The sequence below is a fragment of the Phoca vitulina genome, unplaced genomic scaffold (genome assembly GCF_004348235.1).
Source record: "Phoca vitulina isolate PV1807 unplaced genomic scaffold, GSC_HSeal_1.0 scaffold22, whole genome shotgun sequence".
Taxonomy (NCBI): domain Eukaryota; kingdom Metazoa; phylum Chordata; class Mammalia; order Carnivora; family Phocidae; genus Phoca; species Phoca vitulina.
The window spans coordinates 9,054,906-9,074,818 of NW_022589725.1; the positions used below are offsets into that span (position 1 = coordinate 9,054,906).

Here is a 19,913-nt window from a genome sequence, read left to right on the forward strand (position 1 = left end):
GGCATTGACTGAGGTTGTCACTAATCCTTGTTGTCTTTAAGTAGACATATTTTACGAGACCTTTGGCACTTAAAAAAAAAAAGAAAAGAAACTTTTGGCACTTAAAAGAGCTCCTTCCAGAGAAACTTATAAAGAGACCCAGTGATTTCAGTATTTGAGTGTATGTTCTTTTATTGATCAAATATTGGCAAATTCAGAATATATTTCAAAACCATTATTGTTCCCTCAGTGATCCCATCTTAATTAGGTTCAGCTAGTTTTCAGATTAAGTTTATGCTCTCTTTTTGCTCATCTTTCAAAGTAATTTATTATTGCTGTGTATGTGAATGAGAAGCATGTCCATAATCAGATAGGAACGTCTGATATTGTTAGGTGGGTAGAGTTAAAAACTGGAAAGTCATCAGCTTTTCCAGGCCTTGGAGTCTAACTCTTTCTTCAAGTCCAAATAAATCCATTGTGAAGGTAACTGGCTGGCTCAGTTGGTAGAGCATGCAACTCTCAATCTTGGGGTCATGAGTTTGAGTCCCATGTTGGATGTAGAGGTTACTTAAATAAATATTAAAAAAAAAATCGATTGTGTAACTTAGTTTTATTCTAGCAGCTTAACATAATTCTTGGGGTATCTGACTGGCTCAGAAGAGCATGCAACTCTTGACCTTGGGCTTGTGAGTTCGAGTTGGGTGTAGAGATTACTTAAAAATAAAATCTTTAGACCCACAACTATATGGTCAAATAATCTTCAACAAAGCAGGAAAGAATATCCAGTGGAAGAAAGGCAGTCTCTTCAACAAATGGTGCTGGGAAAATTGGACAGCAACACGCAGAAGAATCAAACTGGAGTGCTTTCTTACACCATACACAAAAATAAGTTAAAAATGGATAAAAGACCTAAATGTGAGACAGAAAACCATCAAAATCCTAGAGGAGAACACAGGCAGCAACCTCTTTGACCTTGGCTGCAGCAACTTCTTGGCTAGACATGTTGCCAGAGGCAAGGGAAACAAAAGCAAAAATGAACTATTGGAACTTCATCAAAATGAAAAGCTTCTGCACAGCAAAGGAAACAATCAACAACACTAAAAGGCAGCCTACAGAATGGAAGAAGATATTTGCAAATGATACATCTGATAAAGGGTTAGTATCCAAAATCTATAAAGAACTTACCAAACTCAACAGCCAAAAAGCATGTAATCCAGTTAAGAAGTGAGCAGAAGATAGAATAGACACTTTTCCAAAGAAGACTTCCAGATAGCTAACAGACACATGAAAAGATGCTCAACATCACTCATCAACAGGGAAATATAAATCAAAACCGCGATGAGGTATCACCTCACACCTGTCAGAATGGCTAAAATTAACAACCCAGGAAGCAACAGATGTTGGTGAGGATGCAGAGAAAGGGGAACCCTCTTGCACTGTTGGTGGGACTACAAACTAGTGCAACCCCTCTAGAAAACAGTATGGAGTTTCCTCAAAAAGTTAAAAATAGAACTACCCTACAATCCTGCAATTACACTACTAGGTATTTACCCAAAGCATACAAAAATACAGATTTGAAGAGGTACATGCACCCCAATGTTCATAGCAGCATGATCAATAATAGCCAAACTATGTAGAGAGCCCAAATATCCATTGACTGATGAATGGATAAAGAAGATGTGGTGTATATACACAATGGAATATTACTCAGCCATCCAAAAGAATGAAATCTTGCCTTTCACAATGACATGGATGGAGCTAGTGTGTATTATGCTAAGTGAAATAAGTCAGGCAGAGAAAGACAAATATCCTATGATTTCACTCATATGTAGAATTTAAGAAACAAAACAAACGAACATATGGGAGGGGAGAAAAAGAGGGAAACCATAAGAGTCTCTTAAGAGAACAAACAGAGGCAATGCAGGGAGGTGGGTGGGAGATGGGCTAGATGGGTGATGGGTATTAAGGAGGGCACTTGATATGATGAGCACTGGGTGTTGTAAGTCATGAGTCACTGAATTGTCCTGAAACCAACATAGCACTGTATGTTAACTAACTAGAATTTAAATAAATATTTGAAAAATAAAAATAAAATCTTTTTAAAATAAATAAAATCTCTTTTCAGCAAAGCAGTGAACAAGGAGTATGAAGAATATGTTTTAACTGTTGGTGATTTTGATGAGAGGATCTTTTTGGGAGCAGATGCAGAAGAGGAAATTGGAACTCCTCGAAAGTTCACTGGTGACACCCCATTAGGGAAACTGACAACACAAGCTAATGTGGACTGTAATCTTCAACAACACTTTGAAAAAGTAATATAACTTAGCCTGGCCTCAGTCTTGAATGATCTTTTTCTCTCTGTGTGTGATTCTACTAACAACAGAAGCATCTTTCAAGTTAAATCTTGAGTTTCTTCTACTAATTTGTATTTCCCATGAAAGCCTTAAAAGGTAATTTTTTAAACTATGGCATTTAGTATTTTTACCTCATTTCTTGATGTTTTTCATATTTTTGATATATTTTCCCAGAATGGGCTTTTCAGTAGGGTATGTGTCTTTTGACATAAAAAAGGATTTATGTGGGGCGCCTGGGTGACTCAGTTAAGCATCTGACTTCAACTCAGGTCATGATCTCAAAGGTCCTGGGATCAAGCCTCATGTCGGGCTCCCTGCTCAGCAGGGAGTCTGCTTGTCTCTCTCCCTCTCCCCGTCCCCCCCCCCAGCACACGAGAGAGCTCTCTTGCTCTCAAATAAATAAATAAAATCTTTTTTTTTTTAAAAAGGATTTATGCTTTCCTATCATTCATTCTTTGCATCACCATAGCCACTGTTCTGTTGCTTTAAAATTTGGTTTATTCTCCTACCCATGACAAATTATGTGCTTTCCCTGAACTTTAGCCATAGAACGCTAGACTTGACTGTTAATAGTGAAGGCTTAATTCTGTATTTATGTGTAAAATGGGCTGGAGGATGAGGTCTAATGGAAAGTTCACTGGTCTAGAAGGTAGAAAACCTAAGTTTCAGTCCAAGCTCTGCCATTAACTTTGTGAGCTTAAACAATTTTTTTACCTTCTCTGTGCCTGTTTCATATGTAAAGTGAAAATGTGTATATTTCAAATGAATATTATGATAAAATGAGATTATAGGTAGTAGGTACTTTGAAAAAGTTTTACTTAAATGTAAGGATGTTATTAGCATAATATTGTTAAAAATTTGGTGGTTAACCAGAGGAGGGAGGAAAAAAGTCCTACTAAATATGAATAGAGAAGATGGTATATATATACTGAATAAAACATGTAATGAGGGCAGGGTAACTTTTTAACCTCACAGATTTTTCTTTATTGACAGAAAACATCATTTGCACCTTCTACCCCACTGACAGGACGGCGATATTTACGGGAAAAAGAAGCAGTCATTACTCCTGTTGCTTCAGCCACTCAAAGTGTGAGCAGGTTACAGAGTATTGTGGCTGGACTGAAAAATGCACCAAGTGAACAACTTATAAATATTTTTGAGTAAGTATAATATCATTATTTTTCTAAATAAATTATTTTAAAGATTTTATTTATTTGAGAGAGAGCACAAGCAGGAGAGAGGGGCCGAGGGAAAGGGAGCAGCAGACTCCCTGCCCAGCAGGGAGCCCGATGCAGGGCTTAATCCTAGGACCTAGAGATCATGACCTAAGCTGAAGGCAGACACTTAATGGACTGAGCCACCCAAGCGCCCCTTTAAATAAATTTTTTTTTAAGATTTTTATTTATTTATTGAGAGAGATAATGATAGAGAGCATGAAAGGGGATGAGTCAGAGGGAGAAGCAGACTCCCCGCTGAGCAGGGAGCCCGATGTGGGACTCGATCCCGGGACTCCAGGATCATGACCTGAGCTGAAGGCAGTCGCTTAAACAACTGAGCCACCCAGGCGCCCTAAATAAATTTTAATCACAAAGTATGTTGACCTAAAATCAGATGAAAGTACCTATTAAAATTATATAGAGGGGTGCCTGGGTGGCTTAGTTGGTTAAGCAACTGCCTTCAGCTCAGGTCATGATCCCAGGGTCCTGGGATGGAGCCCCACATCGGGCTCCCTGCTCTGCGGGGGAGCCTGCTTCTCCCTCTCCCTCTGCCTGCCACTCCCCCTGCTTGTGCACTCTCTGTCTCTCTCTGTCAAATAAATAAAATCTTAAAAAAAAAAATTCTATAGAGATATTATTTCATATTATTAAAGACTTTAAAGGCAAAACAAATATTTCTTAAAGTTATTTAGATCTAATATTCCACTCTTGTAACTACCCCTAAGTAACGCATTATTGTTTTTCTTTTTACATTGACTTTAAATGGGTTCAATCTAAATGTCCATGAAGGGGGAGACTGATTACATATTGATGGTGCAGCCATAAATGGAATTTTATGCAGTTGTTTAAGATAAAGAGGCATGTGTCCTAGCAAAGATGGTAGAATAAATCCAGATCAGAGAACCTAATTTCCTAATACTTAGTGAAATAAGAGAATAGTAAAAAACCAGCAAACTACTTACCAGCAGCAACCAAACGAAGAGAGGGATATGATTTCATGCTATAAATTTCCAAAATGATGGTCAAGAAAGGAATGGTTGATTCTGATATGCCCATCGCTAAGAAGTATTACTAGAGAAGGAGAGGATATGTTGATAGATATTGAGTATGCTCATTAATACCCCAGATATAGAGAGACATGGGTGAGTAGACAAATGAGTAAAAAGTCATAGATCTCCCCAAGTGAAAGTCCCTATATTCCACCACTAAGATCACAGCAGAAATATGACGAACTCCTGTCATTTTCCAAGGTTCCATACTAATTTGAGGGGATATCCTGATGCTGATAGAACTAGAAGATATCCCTAACTAGATATAGCATAACCTGGAATAGGGACATTTAACTAATCGTGGAAGAGTAAGCAAAGCCCTGGTCTTCTAATAAAAGCTGAACATAGCACTAGCTGAGCTCTCCTCTACTCCCGAAACCTTCGATCTGTAGAAAAGTGGACAGAACAATCCTAGCCTCAAACACACCTCAAACGATATGCAGATTGCAAATAAGGTAGAAAGAGTGTCATGAAGATCTTCCCTCATAGCATTTGAATAAATAGATATGGACTGAACTGTTCATTTAAGCATGAACAAGTTGAAAAGAAGTGTCAAGGCAATGATGCAAACATTTTATGGCAACAAGAAAAGGAAGGAAGGAAGAAAATATAGTATGCAAAACACAAAGAATCTAGAAACAAATGGGAAGACATTCCATGATCATAATTGGGAAGATTTAATGTTAAAATGTCCTTATTACCCGAAGCAATCTACAGATTCAGTGCAATCCCTATCAAAATGCCAGTGGCATTTTTTACAGAAATGAAAAAAAATTCCTAAAATTGATAATTTCAAAGTACCTTTAATAGCCAAAACAATCTTGAGACAGAACAACAAAGCTGAAGGCCTCATACTTCCTGATTTCAAAACATATTACAAAGCTACCATAATCAAAACAGTATGGGATTGGCATAAAGACAGGCATGTAGACCAATGGAACAGACTAGAGAATGCCAAATATATCTTCATGTATTTGGTGAAATGATCTTTGACAAGGGTGCCAAGACTACACTATAGGGAAAGGATAGTCTCTTCAACAAATGGTGCTGGGGAAAGTGGATGTCTATACAAAAGAAGGAAGATGAACTCTTTATCTTACACCATATCCAAAAGTTAACTCAAAATAGATTGAAAACCTAAACAGGAGACCTGAAACTCTAGAACTAGAAGAAGGCATAAAGGAAAAGCCTTATGACACTGGAATGGGCAATGATTTCTTGGATATGACATGAAAATTACAGGTAACGAGTAAAAATAGACAAATGGGACTACATCAAACTGAAATACTTAAGTACAACAAAGGAAAAAAAAGTAATCAGACTGATGGAAACAAATTAGAATGGTTGCCAGGGTTGGAAGGAGGGGAAATAAGTTGTTGTTCAATGGATATAGAGTCGCAGTCATACAAGATGAAAAAGTTCTAGAGATCTATTGTACAACAGTATGCATGTGGTGAAAAATACTATAATGTACTCTTAAAAATTAAGGTCAATTTGTTATGTGGTTTTTGTTTTCGTTGTTATATGTTTTTTAATACATAATTAAAAAAAAAAACCTAAAAAGAAACATAACTCAAGAGGCACAGCTTGCATTAGAAGAACTTGGTAAGAACATATTTTTGCCATATGTGCTGCCTACCTCTCTCTATACATGATTCTGGTCTGTTTGAACATGGAGTTGGGAGTCCGGAACCCTGCACTGATTATCTGGCTTTGGGCAAATCACTTTCTTTCTCATAGTCTTGAATTTGTCATTCCTGAATTAAGATTCTGTGTTTGAATGACAGAAAAGTAACAGTTAATATAAACGTAACGGGTATTTCTTACCAAGTGCCTTCCTTTTTAGTGCTATATTTTTCTATTTGTTATTCTTTAGGCTTTGATAAGAATTACATGCAGTTTATTGTTCCAGCACTATAAATATATATAGTTAACCCTTGAACAGTATGGGAGTTAGGGTCGCCAACCCCCCACACAGTTGAAAATCTGTTTATAACTTGCTTTTTTTAAAGTAATCTCTCTACCCAACGTGGGGCTGGAACTCATGACTTCTCTCTCTCTAAAATAAATACATCTTAAAAAAAAAAAAAAGATTTTATTTTTAAGTAATCTCTACACCTAATGTGGGGCTCAAACTTAATGACCCTGAGATCGAGAGTGGCACGCTCTACTGACAGAGCCAGCCAGGCACCCCATATATAACTTTTGACTCCTCAAAAACTTAACTAGTAACAGCCTTCCATTGATCAGAAGAGCCTTTTTTTTTTAAGATTTTATTTATTTGACAGGGAGAGAGGGAGGGAACACAAGCAGGGGTAGTGGGATAGGGAGAAGCAGGCCTCCCACTGAGCAGGGAGCCCAATACGGGGCTCGATCCCAGGACCCTGGGATCATGACCTGAGCCAAAGGCAGACGCTTAACAACTGAGCCACCCAGGTGCCCCTGATCAGCAGAAGCCTTACCAATAACATAAACAGTTGATAGACACATGTTTTGTACATTACATGTATTATATACTGTATTCTTAGAATAAATCAAACTAGTGAAAGGAAAATGTTATTAAGAGAATCATAAAGAAAAGAAAATACATTTACAATACTGTACTGTATTTATCAAAAAAAATCCACTTATAAATGGACCTGCACAGTTCAAACCCATCTTGTTCAAGGGTCAACTGTATCTATTTTATATATACTTGAATACTGCCACATCATCTTTCTATCTTTTTTTTTTTTTTTTTTTTTAAGTAGGCTCCACACCCAATGTGGCGTCCAACTCAGAGCTTGAACTCACAACCCTGAGATCAAGAGTCAGACACTTAACCAGCTGAACCACCCAGGCACCCCTCTATTTTTCTTAAATCAGGTTTATTAAATTACAATTTATATCAATAGGAGTCATCCTTTTAACTGTATAATTGTATGAGATTTGACAAATGCATGCAGTTATATAACCACAATCAAGACTTAGAACAATTCCATTAGCCCCCAAAATTTATGCCCCTTTTAGTCAACCCCCTATGTCATCCCCAGCCTCTGGCAACTACTGATATATTTTCTATCCCTATAGTTTGCCTTTTCTAAAATGTCATATAAATAGAAGCATAAAAGATATAATATTGACTCTGCTAATGTTGAAATTCCAAAACAATATGCCAAATGACTTTGTTTAAAAGCTTTCAATTTATTTGAAATATGCTGTTTATGTATTGAGGTTTACAACTGGGATCAGAACTGGAATAAATGTTGGTAGTCTGAGGGTTTTTTCCTGGTAATTAGGTTCCTCTTGTATTTCATAGATCTTGTATGCGTAATCCTATGGAAAACATTATGAAAATAGTGAAAGGAATAGGAGAGACTTTCTGCCAACACTATACTCAATCAACAGATGAACAGCCAGGATCGCACATAGGTAAGAAGACAAAACGAAAGTTGACATAGCATTGAAAATAGACAGATTGGCCCTAAAAAGTAGAAATTAATTTTTTTTCCTTCCCAGCTATTCTTAATGTATGAGATTTAAATTTATATAAAAGTTTTGTTCTTTAGTCCTTAACAGCTACATTTCATTAACAGGTATTTTCCCTTTTATTCCCCTCCCTAGACTTTGCTGTAAACAGACTAAAGCTTGCAGAAATTCTGTATTATAAAATATTAGAGACTGTAATGGTTCAGGAAACACGAAGACTTCATGGAATGGACATGTCAGTAAGTAAATCCACTCTCCCAGCCACTGGCAAGGTCCAAAACTTCCTAAGCCTGAAAGCAGTGTGTTGAGAGGCTGCATAGTGTGTCTTGGGAATCAGCAGTTAATAGCAGACTTAGCCAGTATGATTTGCTAGTTGGCCTTATTTGTCTTTTGCACATCCAGAGCTAGCCATCTCTAGGTAGAAATGTAAAATACATGAAATTCATCTCTGGTACACCATTGGTATCCTTTCCCTTCAGGTCCTTTTTTTGTCCTTGCTGCTAATAATGAGATGCCCCTCCCCAACTGTTAGCCCAACTGATAATTAAGATATTTGCCCATACCTCCCAGGGATTTTGGAGGAATAAAATGCTTGTTAAGAAATTGCTTTGTGGGGTGCCTGGGTGGCTCAGTCGGTTAAGTGTCAGACTCTTTCTTCTTTTTTTTTTAAAGATTTTATTTATTTATTTTGACAGAGAGAGACACAGCGAGAGAGGGAACACAAGCAGGGGGAGTGGGAGAGGGAGAAGCAGGCTTCCCGCTGAGCAGGGAGCCCGATGTAGGGCTCGATCCTGGGACCCTGGGACCATGACCCGAGCCGAAGGCAGACGCTTAATGACTGAGCCACCCAGGCGTCCTAAGTGTCAGACTCTTGATTTCAGCTCACAGCATGATCTCAGGGTCTGAGATCGAGCCCTGCATCGGGCTCCGTGCTGAGCATGGAGCCTGCTTGGGATTCTCTTTCCTCCTTCCGCCCCTCCCTGCTCGCACTCTCTCTCTCTCTCAAAAATAAAAAAATTGCTTTGTTTTCTTTGAACATTGATAACTCTGGCCACTCTCTCCAATAGCTATGTAAAGGAATGTTTCTGAAAAGTCAATGCTGGGGTGCCTGGCTGGCTCAGTTGGTAGAGCATGCGACTCTTGATCTCAGGGTTGTGAGTTTGAGCCCCACATTTGGTGTAGAGATTATTTAAAAAATAAAATATTTATAAATAAATAAATAGTCAAAGCTGTTGGGGTGCCTGGCTGGCTCAGTTGGTAGAGCATGTGACTCTTGATCTTGGGGTCATGAGTTCAAGCCTGCTGGGCGTAGAGCTTACTATAAATAAGTAAGTAAATACATGCATACATGTATACATACATACAGTTTATAAAAACTCAAAGCTCTTATATGATCTTTTGGTTTCCTTCTCCTCCTTGTCACTCTTGGAGTCCTCTGACTTTAAATTCCAATAGGAACAGGTTGATGTCGAGGGGTGCTTCATAACTAATGTAATAAAATTTCTCTTTGTTTTCATTCTGGAAATTTTTATCTCTCTTCTGTGTTGGTCCCCCTTTTTCCTGGATTCCATGGCTTTCTCTTTTGTGAGAATCCTAATATTTGACAAAGCATATGTTTCCATAACTTCCTGAGAAGCAGTAAATTTTCAACTTTTTATTTTGAAATAATTACAGATTCATAGAAAATTACAAAAGTAGTATAGAGAGGTCCTATGTGTAGTCAATTGCCCCCAGTGGCTACATTTTACATGATATAATATCAAAACCAGGAAATGGACATTGGAACAATACATATGTCTTCCTCTTCACCATTGCATCACTTGTAGGTTAATGCACCTGCCACCAAAATCAAGATACTGAGTTGTTCTGTTATCACAATGATCTCCCCTCATGCTACCCTTTTGTAGTCACACTCATTCCACTCACACTCTATATGAGTTCAGTTCTTTTAAATTTGTTGAGGTTTATTTCATGACCCCCAGTGTGTATTCTGCTGTTGTTGGGTGGAGTGTTCTGTAAATGTCAATTCTATAGTGTTGCTTGATGGTGGTGTTGACCTCTGTATCCTTGCTGATTTTCTGTCTAGTTCTATCAAGTGTTGAGAGAATGGTATTGAAGTCTCCAAATGTAATTGTAGATTTATCTATTTCTCCTTTCTTTTTTTTTTTTTTTTTTTTTAAGATTTTATTCATTTGACAGAAAGACACAGCAAGAGAGGGAATACAAGCAGGGGGAGTGGGAGAGGGAGAAGCAGGCCTCCCGCAGAGCAGGGAGCCCGACGTGGGGCTCGATCCCAGGACCCTGGTATCATAACCTGAGCTGAAGGCAGACGCTTAACGACTGAGGCACCCAGGTGCCCCTCTTTTTTTTTTTTTTAAAGATTTTATTTATTTATTTGACAGAGAGAGACACAGCGAGAGAGGGAACACAAGCAGGGGGAGTGGGAGAGGCAGGCTCCCCGCTAAGCAGGGAGCCCAACGTGGGGCTCGAGCCCAGGATCCTGGGATCATGACCCAAGCCCAAGGCAGACTGAGCCACCCAGGTGCCCCTCTTTTTTTTTTTTTTTTTTTAAGATTTTATTTTTAAGTAATCACTCCACCCAGTATGGGGCTCAGACTCACAACCCCAAGATCAAGAGTTGCATGCTTTACCAATGAAGCCAGCTAGGCGCCCCTCTCCTTTCAGTTCTATTAGACTTCTTAAAATCCATATATTTTGATGCTCTGCTGTTTGATACATACACATTGAGGATTGCTATGTCTTCTTGGTAATTGATCCTTTTATCATGAGATAATGTCCTCTCTGAAGCTGATAACTCTCTTTGTTCCAAAAGCGATCTTTTGTTTACATATAACCGCTTCTGCTTTCTTTTGATTAATGTTTGCATGGTCTGTCTTTTATTTTCAGCCTACATGTATCATTACCTTTGAGGTGAGTTTCTTGTAGGTAGCATGTAACTGAGTCACATTTTTTAATCTCTCTTAGTCTCTTTAAATCGGTAAATTTAGGGGCGCCTGGGTGGCTCAGTCGTTAAGCGTCTGCCTTCAGCTCAGGTCATGATCCCAGGGTCCTGGGATCGAGCCCCATGTGGGGCTCCCTGCTCCGTGGGAAACCTGCTTCTCCCTCTCCCACTCCCCCTGCTTGTATTCCCTGTCTCGCTGTGTCTCTGTCTGTCAAATAAATAAAATCTTTAAAAATAAATAAATTGGTAAATTTAGACAACTTAAATTTAATTATTGATATGTTAGGGCATAAGTCTGCCATTTTATTTCTTGTTTCTGATTGTTCTCTTTGCTTTTTGTTTTCTTTTTCCCACTTCCCTATTGATTACTTGAACATTATTTATTTATTTAGTAAGGTCTGTGCCCAATGTGGGTCTTGAACTCATGACCCTGAGATCAAGAGTCACATGCTCTACTGACTGAGCCAGCCAGGTGCCCCCACTTGAATATTTTTTAGACTCTGTACAGATTTGTTTAGTTGTTGCTGTAGGTATTACATTATATATGCATAATTTCACAGTCCACTGGTATAGACATTTTGTAGTTCAATAAAATGTGGAAGCCTTAAGTCCCTTTTTAAAAACTCTGCATAAAGGGGGCACCTGGGTGGTGCAGTCGGTTAAGTATCCACTCTTGGTTTCAGCTCAGGTTGTGATCTCAGGATCATGAGATTGAGCCCCGTGTTGGGCTCTGCACTCAGCAAGAGTCTGCTTAAGACTCTCCCTCTCCCTCTGCCACTCCCCCTGCCTCTAAAAATAAATAAATAAATCTTTAAAAACCCTGCATAAAGTCTTTAGATTCACACTTGATTGATAGTTAGTTGTCTGTGTGTAGAATTTTAGACTGACAGTCATTTTCCTTTATGATCTTGAAGGCATTGCTCCATTATCTTCAACATTCCAGTGTTGCTAATTAGAAGTCCAATGGCATTCTAATTGTCAGTAGTGGTATGTGACCTGTTTTTATTTTCTGGAATCTTAGTATCTTCCTTTTATTTCTTATGTTCTGAAATTTACAATAAAGTCTTATTGTGGTCTTTTCATTTATGTGTTGAGCATTCCTATGGAATGCCCTGTTAGTCCAGAAATTTATGTCTTGCAGTTCTGGATCATTTTATTGCATTATTTCTTAGATAATGTATTGCCCACTGATTTATCTTTCTGGAGCTCTTATTATTTAGATGAGGAACTTTGTGGATTGATCCTTTTCTCTTATTTTCCATTTCTTTGTTATTTTATTCTACTTCTAAGGATATTTACTCAACTTTTTATCATCTAGTTCTAGTAAATTTTTTTATGTTAGCTATATTTTCATTTCTAAGATATCTTTCTTGTTATGTGAGGTTAAATTTAGATTTCTTTTGAAGTTTTCTTATGTTGACTGCTTTGTCTCTGTTCCTTCTGAGTTTTTTTCTGTTTTATTTTTTTAAGAATTTTTTTTTTTAAATTTTAAGTAGGCTCCATGCCCAGTGTGCTCCATACCCAAGAGGGCACGAACTCACAACCCTGAAATCAAGAATCACTTGCTCTACTGACTGAGCCTGTCAAGCGCCCCTTTAAGATTTTATTTTTAAGTAATCTCTACACCTAGCATGGGGCTCAAACTTAAAACCCTAGAATCAAGAGTCACATGCTCCACCAACGGAACCAGCCAGGCGCCCTTTTACTGTTTTAATCTTTGTCTTTCAGTTAGAAGATTTCCTCATATGTTAGATTGTTCTTGGATATCCACATATATTTGAATAAGGCACTAAAAATGAAACATTAATAAACCCTTAGGGTAACTGAGCAGTTTGCTTCAAAGCTTTGTATGCAGGAGTGGGAATATAAGCCCAACAGTCTCATGTGAACATGTAGTATTAGGGACCCTCAGCTGTTGGTGTCTTTTTTTTTTTTTTAAGATTTTATTTATTTATTTGAGAGAGAGACAGATCTCATGAGCAGGGGGGAGGGGTGGAGGGAGAAGCAGACTCCCTGCTGAGCAGGGAGCCCGTTTTGGGACTCGATCCTAGACCCTGGGATCATGACCTGAGCTGAAGGCAGACGCTTAACCAACTGAGCCACCCAGGTGCCCAACTGTTGGTGTCTTTAAGGTTCTTCTGAAATATTTCGGTTTCTGTAGAGAAGTATCTGCTAATCTCTTACCTGAATGTTGGTGTTGTGGAGCAAAGCAAGGAAGGGAAACTTGGTCTCATAGTGTGCAGACTTTCACCTAAAACCACAGTCTCTTCTATGCCTGGTGTTCTCAAGCTCCAAGTCTCCCTAGTTCAGTCTTAGAATAATTCTCCAGATCCCTGTTGGGATAGACTAGAACCCTATCATCTGACTCATTAGAGTTGGGGTTGAGTGGGGACCTGAAGAGTTCTGACTACACAGACTTTCATATCATCCATTCACGTTAGCCTTTGCCTAATCCCTGCTTTCCATTCTACCTGTGCCCTGAGTTACTGTGTTTTTCCTAGGTTGCATGGAACAAATTCATTAATTCTAAGTGTCTCTTCAGGCCCTTGTTTGACCATACTACTTTCTACTAAGTAATTTGTCATGTATTATAGCTTGCGGTTATAGCTGACTTCTAGTTTTATCCAAGGTAGTTTCTGTTTCTTATTCTTTTTGTTGATTTGGTGTGATATTTGAAAGGATGGTGACAAACACTTTTTAAAACTGAAAACGTGGGACGCCTGGGTGGCTCAGTCGGTTAAGCGTCTGCCTTCAGCTCAGGTCATGATCCCAGGGTCCTGGGATGGAGTCTCACCTCGGGCTCCTTGCTCACCGGGGAGTCTGCTTCTCCCTCTGCCTGCTCTGCCTGTTCCCCCTGCTTGTGCTCTCTCTCTGACAAATAAATAAATAAAATCTTTAAAACTGAAAACTTATGTTAAATCTTTTTTTTTTTTTAAGATTTAGTTATTTATTTTTAGAGTGTGCCCATGAGCAAGGGGGTGGTTGAGGAGGCAGGGGTAGAGGGAGAGAGAGAGAATCTCAAGCACATCCCCACTGAGCGTGGAGCCCAACTTGGGGCTTAATCTCAGGACTCTGAGATCGTGACCTGAGCCGAAGCCAAGAGTAGGATACTTAACCTACTGAGCCATCCAGGTGCCCCAGCTTATGTTAAATCTTAAACTCAGTGGTGAGCAGAACTTTTATCTTCTTAGTAAACTTCTCTGAACTTTTTTAAAGTCTTAGCTGTGACAGTATAATACTTTTGATTTTAGTGTTTTGATTAACCAATCTTTATGTTGACAAAACAGTTGTCATAAAACTGGTATTTAAACGGGAAAAAAAAATTGAAATAATCCTAATGCTTCCTCTTGATGGGAATATTGACTATTTTATTATTTCAAAGCAGATTGTAGTTTATGCCTCATTTAAATATAAGATCTACCATTGAGCAAGATTATATTTTATAAGAAAACTATCAGTTTGAGAACTCAAATTTTTATCTTTGATAATCTGGTATAATATAATGTACAGAGATTGTTTTATCTTGTTTCCATAGTCATCTTTATAGAATGGCAAAAGCTGAGATTGCTGAGAAATATTAAACTGTGGTTTTTCTGTTCTCCAAGGTTCTTTTAGAGCAGGATATATTTCATCGTTCCTTGATGGCCTGTTGTTTGGAAATTGTGCTCTTTGCCTATAGCTCACCTCGTACTTTCCCCTGGATTATTGAAGTTCTCAATTTACGACCATTTTATTTTTATAAGGTGAGATGAGAGCTACAATAACATTTAATGTTACCTAGTGTCCTAATTTAAGATTGATGCCACTGTTATACTTATTGGCATGATTTAGTTAATATTTTGTCATCTGTGCTACATTCAAAGTATTGATAGAAAAGTTGGTTTGAAGAGTTAAATTTTTTACCTAAAATATGCCTAAAGTTATGGAAAATGCAGATAATTGGAAAGCTTATCCATTTGAATTGCTGAGTGGGGTTTAAATATTATTTTAATGACTTAAGGAAAATTGCTTCTGTATATATACTTCAATGTTGATATGTGTTTTCAGGTTTTCTCTTAGGAAGTAAAGGTAATTTTATTCAAGGACAATGGTTTTGGCCTTATCTGATAACAATTCATTTTTATTTGTAACATCCTTTTTTCATTCAAGAAGTTAAACGCCTTTGTTATTTAAGCACATAAATAATGTATTCTCCTTGAAGAAAAACTGGAAATACATATAAACGTAAATATTAAAACCATACATTATAATCCTAAGTATAAATAATATTCACTTAATACTTTTGTGTATATACTTACAGACTTTGTTCTAGGATTTACTCTTATTAAAATGGAATTATTTAATATAAGCAAAATTCCTTTTAAGTACGTTATTCATTCTGTTCTTTTGAGCTACTGGGAAAAATAGTCTGAGAAGGAGCAGTAAATTCAAAATAGCACTAGACTTGGAACCCAAGACCTGAGTTCTTCTGCTATTGGGCTGTTGACCAGTTTCCACCTATCATTGCCTCATTTTTCCATGTATACAAAAAAACATAAAAAGCAGAAATGTATGTGAAAGCATTTTGAAGATCTTAAAAACTCCTTTATAAATTAAAATATATTAATAAGCCACTGAGTCACAGTTCAACAATATCATTGGTTCTGTGTCATCATAAGACCAAAGCTAGTCATACATGCAAGCCCGGTATAGAAATGACTATTTGAGACTACGTTACCTTTGCAATTTTTCTTTACCAGGTTATTGAGGTGGTGATCCGCTCAGAGGAGGGACTTTCCAGGGATATGGTGAAACACCTGAACAGCATCGAAGAACAGATTTTAGAGAGTTTAGCATGGAGTCATGATTCTGCACTGTGGGAGGCTCTCCAGGCTTCAGCAAGCAAAGTTCCTACCTGTGAGGAAGTGAGTCATGGCAAGGGTGATAATCATTTAAAAAATAACAGCTGTAGGGGCGCCTGGGTGGCTCATTCATTGAGCGTCATTTGTCTGCCTTTGGCTCGGGTCGTGATCCCAGGGTCCTGGGATCGAGCCCCACGTCAGGCTCCCTGCTTCGTGGGAAGTCTGCTTCTCCCTCTCCCACTCCCCCTGCTTGTGTTCCCTCTCTCGCTGTGTCTCTGTCAAATAAATAAAATCTTTAAAAAATAAAAATAACAGCTGTATTGAGATATAAAACACATACCACACAATTCATCCATTTAAAGTATACAATTTAGGGGCACCTGGCTGGCATAGTCAGTAGAGCATGCAACTCTTGATCTTGAGGTAGTGAGTTTGAGCCCCACACTGGGTGTGGACACTATTTAAAAATCAAAATAAAATAAAAAACCCAAACAAGGGGTGCCTGGGTGGCTCGTCAGTTAAGCGTCCGACTCTTGATTTCAGCTTAAGTCATGATCTCAGGGTCGTGCTCAGGAATCTGCTTGAGATTCTCTCCCTCTCCCCCCACTTGCATGCACTCTCTCTCTCTCAAATAAATAAATAATTTTTTAAAAATACAATTTAGTGTTTAGTACATTCATATATAGGTGCAGCAATCACCTCAACAAGTAACTGTACCCTTTAGCTGTCACTTCCTTACCCCCCTTCCTCTCCCTAGCCCTAACCAACCAGTAATCTACTTTCTGTCTTTATTGATTTGTCTATTCTGGACATTACATATTTGTGGAATCATATGATATGTGGTCCTTTGTGACTGGCTTCTTTCACTTAGCATAATGTTTTCAAGATTCATCCATGTTACAGGGTATATTAGCACTTCATTCCTTTTCGTGGCTTAATAATATTCCATTGCATAGATATATCATTTTGTTCCTCCATTTATTAATTGATAGACATTTGGGTTGTTTCAGCCTTTTACTTCTGTGATAGTGCTGCTGTGAACATTCAGACACAAGTTTTGTGTGGACCTACGTTCTCATTTTTCTTGGGTATCTATCTAGGAGGGGAATTGCTGGGTCATGTAGTAACTTTGTTTAACTCCAGTTTGGGGGAACTGTCAGACTCTTCTCAAAGTGGCTGAACTATTTAACATTCCCACCATCAGTGTATGAAGATTCCATCTTCTCTAACACTTAACCTTCCCCCCGCACAACACTTACCTTTTTTATTCTAGCCATTAGTGGGCATGAAGTAATATCTCGTGGTTTCTATTTGCATTTCCCTGATGGCTAATGATGTTCAGTGACTTTTCATGTGCTTATTGGCCATTTATATATTTTCTTTGGAGTAATATCCATTCAAATCTATTGCCCATTTTTTAATTGGGTTTTTTTTTTATTATTAAATTATAGGAGTCCTTTGTATATTGTAGATACAACTCCCTTATCTGATATGATTTGCAAAACTTTCCTTGGTTGTCTTTTTTACTTTTTTTTTTTTTTAAGATTTTATTTTTAAGTAATCGTTACACCCAACATGGGGCTCAAACTTACAACCCTGAGATCAAGAGCCACATGCTCCATCAACTGAGCCAGCTAAGCGCCCCCTTGATAAAGTCTTTTGGAACACAGAGCTTTTAATTTTGATGCTGTCCTGTTTATCTATTTTTTTCTTTTATATTGTTGGTGCTTTTGAAGTCATATCTAAGAAGCCCATTAATTTTATCAGGTTTTTCAAATGTCTATGTAAAAAATTAAACATTTTTCATTAGTAGTAGTTAAAATTGAAAAAATCAGAAGTTTGTACCTAATACAAGTGACACATTTCAGTTTAGTATCAGGTGAGAAATGGAGTTTTTTCCCCTTTACCTCTGTGTTGCTCTTTTGTAACTCCTGTCTTTTCATCCTTATTTGCTTTTCTATGTCTCCTTATTTCATGAAACCTGATAAATTTTTCTCTAATTCCAAATTACTGGAGGGACTATCCAAGACCAGAAAGAACTAAAAAGAAGATGATTTCTTGAAAATCTTGAAATCTCTCTTCCATGTATTTTGGACTTTTGCAGCAAACTGGGCAATCTTTCATATTCATCAATATTTCCATTGTAGAATCCCTTGGGAAAGTGAAAAAAAGCTCTGAACTTGAAGAAAGAGGATTTGGGTTGAAGCTCTTGCTCTGTGACTTAATAGTAGTGTGTCCTTGAGCAGATTTCATATTTTGAGCCTCTATTTTCTCATCCTTAAGTGGAAATAGTGCCTACCTAATCGGTTTGCTTTTAGAAGTAGTCAATAAACTTAAGTAGATAAATTATAAGATTAAGTGAGATATATTTAACAATATTAACTATTGAGCACTTTATGCAAGTTGTTCTATTTTGTGAAAAAGAAGAGAAATAAAACATTTAGAGTAGTTAAAAAGACTTTTTTCTCAGGGCACCTAGGTGGCTCAGTCGGTTAAGCGTCTGCCTTCAGCTCAGGTCATGATCCCAGGGTCCTGGGATCTAGCCCCGCGTCGGGCTCCCTGCTCAGCAGGGAGTCTGTTTCTCCCTCTCCCTGCTCCCCCTGCTTGTGCTCTCTCTCTCTCTTTCACTCTCTCTCTGTGTCAAATACATAAAATCTTTTAAAAAAAGACTTTTTTCTCATTTTCCTGTTATAGGTTTTCATTAGTGGGTCTATCTATATGTAAAGCGAAAGATTTTTGTTTTTTACAGGTTATATTCCCAAATAACTTTGAAACAGGAAATGGGGGAAATGTACAGGGACATCTTCCCATGATGCCAGTGTCTCCTCTAATGCATCCAAGGGTCAAAGAAGTTCGGACTGACAGTGGGAGTCTTCGAAGGGGTAGGTTCAACATGGGGAAAACAATGAACGAAATAACAAAGATAATTTTCTTGAAGAAAATATCAAGTATTGATAATATATTATTATGAAATTAATTTCTTTGTCAGAATTTAAAAGGGGACTTATAAAAAATAATAAAAATTAAAGGGGCACCTGGGTGACTCAGTCAATTGAGTGGCTGACTCTTGGTTTTGGCTCAGGTCATGATCTTGGGGTCCTAGGATTGAGCCCCTCATTGGGCTCCACGCTCAGCACAGAGTCTGCTTGTCCCTCTCCCTCTGCTCCTCCCCCCACTCATGCTCTCATGCTCTCACTCTCTCTCTCAAATAAATAAATAAATAAAATCTTTTTAAAAAGTTTTTTTTTTTTTAAATAAAAAAAGGGACTTCTGCCAACACCCTTGTATGGCCCATTGTATAGTTTCTCATATCAAAGTAATAAGATTTTCTTTTTTTTAAAAGATTTTATTTATTTATTTGACAGAGAGAGACAGTGAGAGAGGGAACACAAGCAGGGGGAGTGGGAGAGGGAGAAGCAGACTTCCCGCTGAGCAGGGAGCCCAATGCAGGGCTCGATCCCAGGACCCTGGGATCATGACCTGAGCCGAAGGCAGACACTTAACAACTGAGCCACCCAGGTGCCCCAAAAGTTTTTAAAACTATCAGTCATTAGGGGCACCTAGTAGAGCATCCGACTCTTCATCTCAGGGTCATGAGTTCAAGCCCCCTGTTGGGTGTAGAGATTACTTTAAAAAAGTAATAATTTTTTAAAAAAGCTATCAGTCATTCATGTTTAGAGCAATGAGAAAATAGTAAAAAATACTTAGTACAGTAAAATTTAAAGCCCTGGAAACATTGAGAATGAAAGTGGTTTTTTTGTTTTTAAAGATTTTATTTATTTATTTGAGAGAGAGAGACTGAGAGAGAGAGCACATGAGAGGGGGGAGGGTCGGGAGGGTCAGAGGGAGAAGCAGTCTCACTGCCGAGCAGGGAGCCCAATGCGGGACTCGATCCAGGGACTCCAGGATCATGACCTGAGCCAAAGGCAGTCACTTAATCAACTGAGCCACCCAGGCGCCCAGAAAGTGGTTTATTTTTTAAAAACTTACAGGGCACCTGGGTGGCTCAGTTGGTTAAGCGACTGCCTTCGGCTCAGGTCATG

At 38.2% G+C, this 19,913-nt stretch overlaps 1 protein-coding gene across 3 annotated transcripts in view; it reads left to right on the top strand.

Moving 5' to 3' along the window:
- The window catches only part of RBL1 (RB transcriptional corepressor like 1), a 59,934-nt gene that overhangs the window by 15,407 nt on the left and 24,614 nt on the right, over positions 1 to 19,913 (top strand). For 2 of the 3 annotated variants that reach the window (XM_032419727.1, XM_032419725.1), the window contains 7 exons: positions 2,105 to 2,291; positions 3,327 to 3,493; positions 7,898 to 8,010; positions 8,203 to 8,306; positions 14,635 to 14,772; positions 15,769 to 15,933; positions 18,620 to 18,752. In XM_032419727.1, the coding sequence (XP_032275618.1) occupies positions 2,105 to 2,291; positions 3,327 to 3,493; positions 7,898 to 8,010; positions 8,203 to 8,306; positions 14,635 to 14,772; positions 15,769 to 15,933; positions 18,620 to 18,752 (1,007 nt within the window). Of the gene's footprint in view, positions 1 to 2,104; positions 2,292 to 3,326; positions 3,494 to 7,897; positions 8,011 to 8,202; positions 8,307 to 10,974; positions 10,999 to 14,634; positions 14,773 to 15,768; positions 15,934 to 18,619; positions 18,753 to 19,913 lie in introns of all 3 variants that reach the window. The other variant, XM_032419726.1, reaches the window with a different exon arrangement.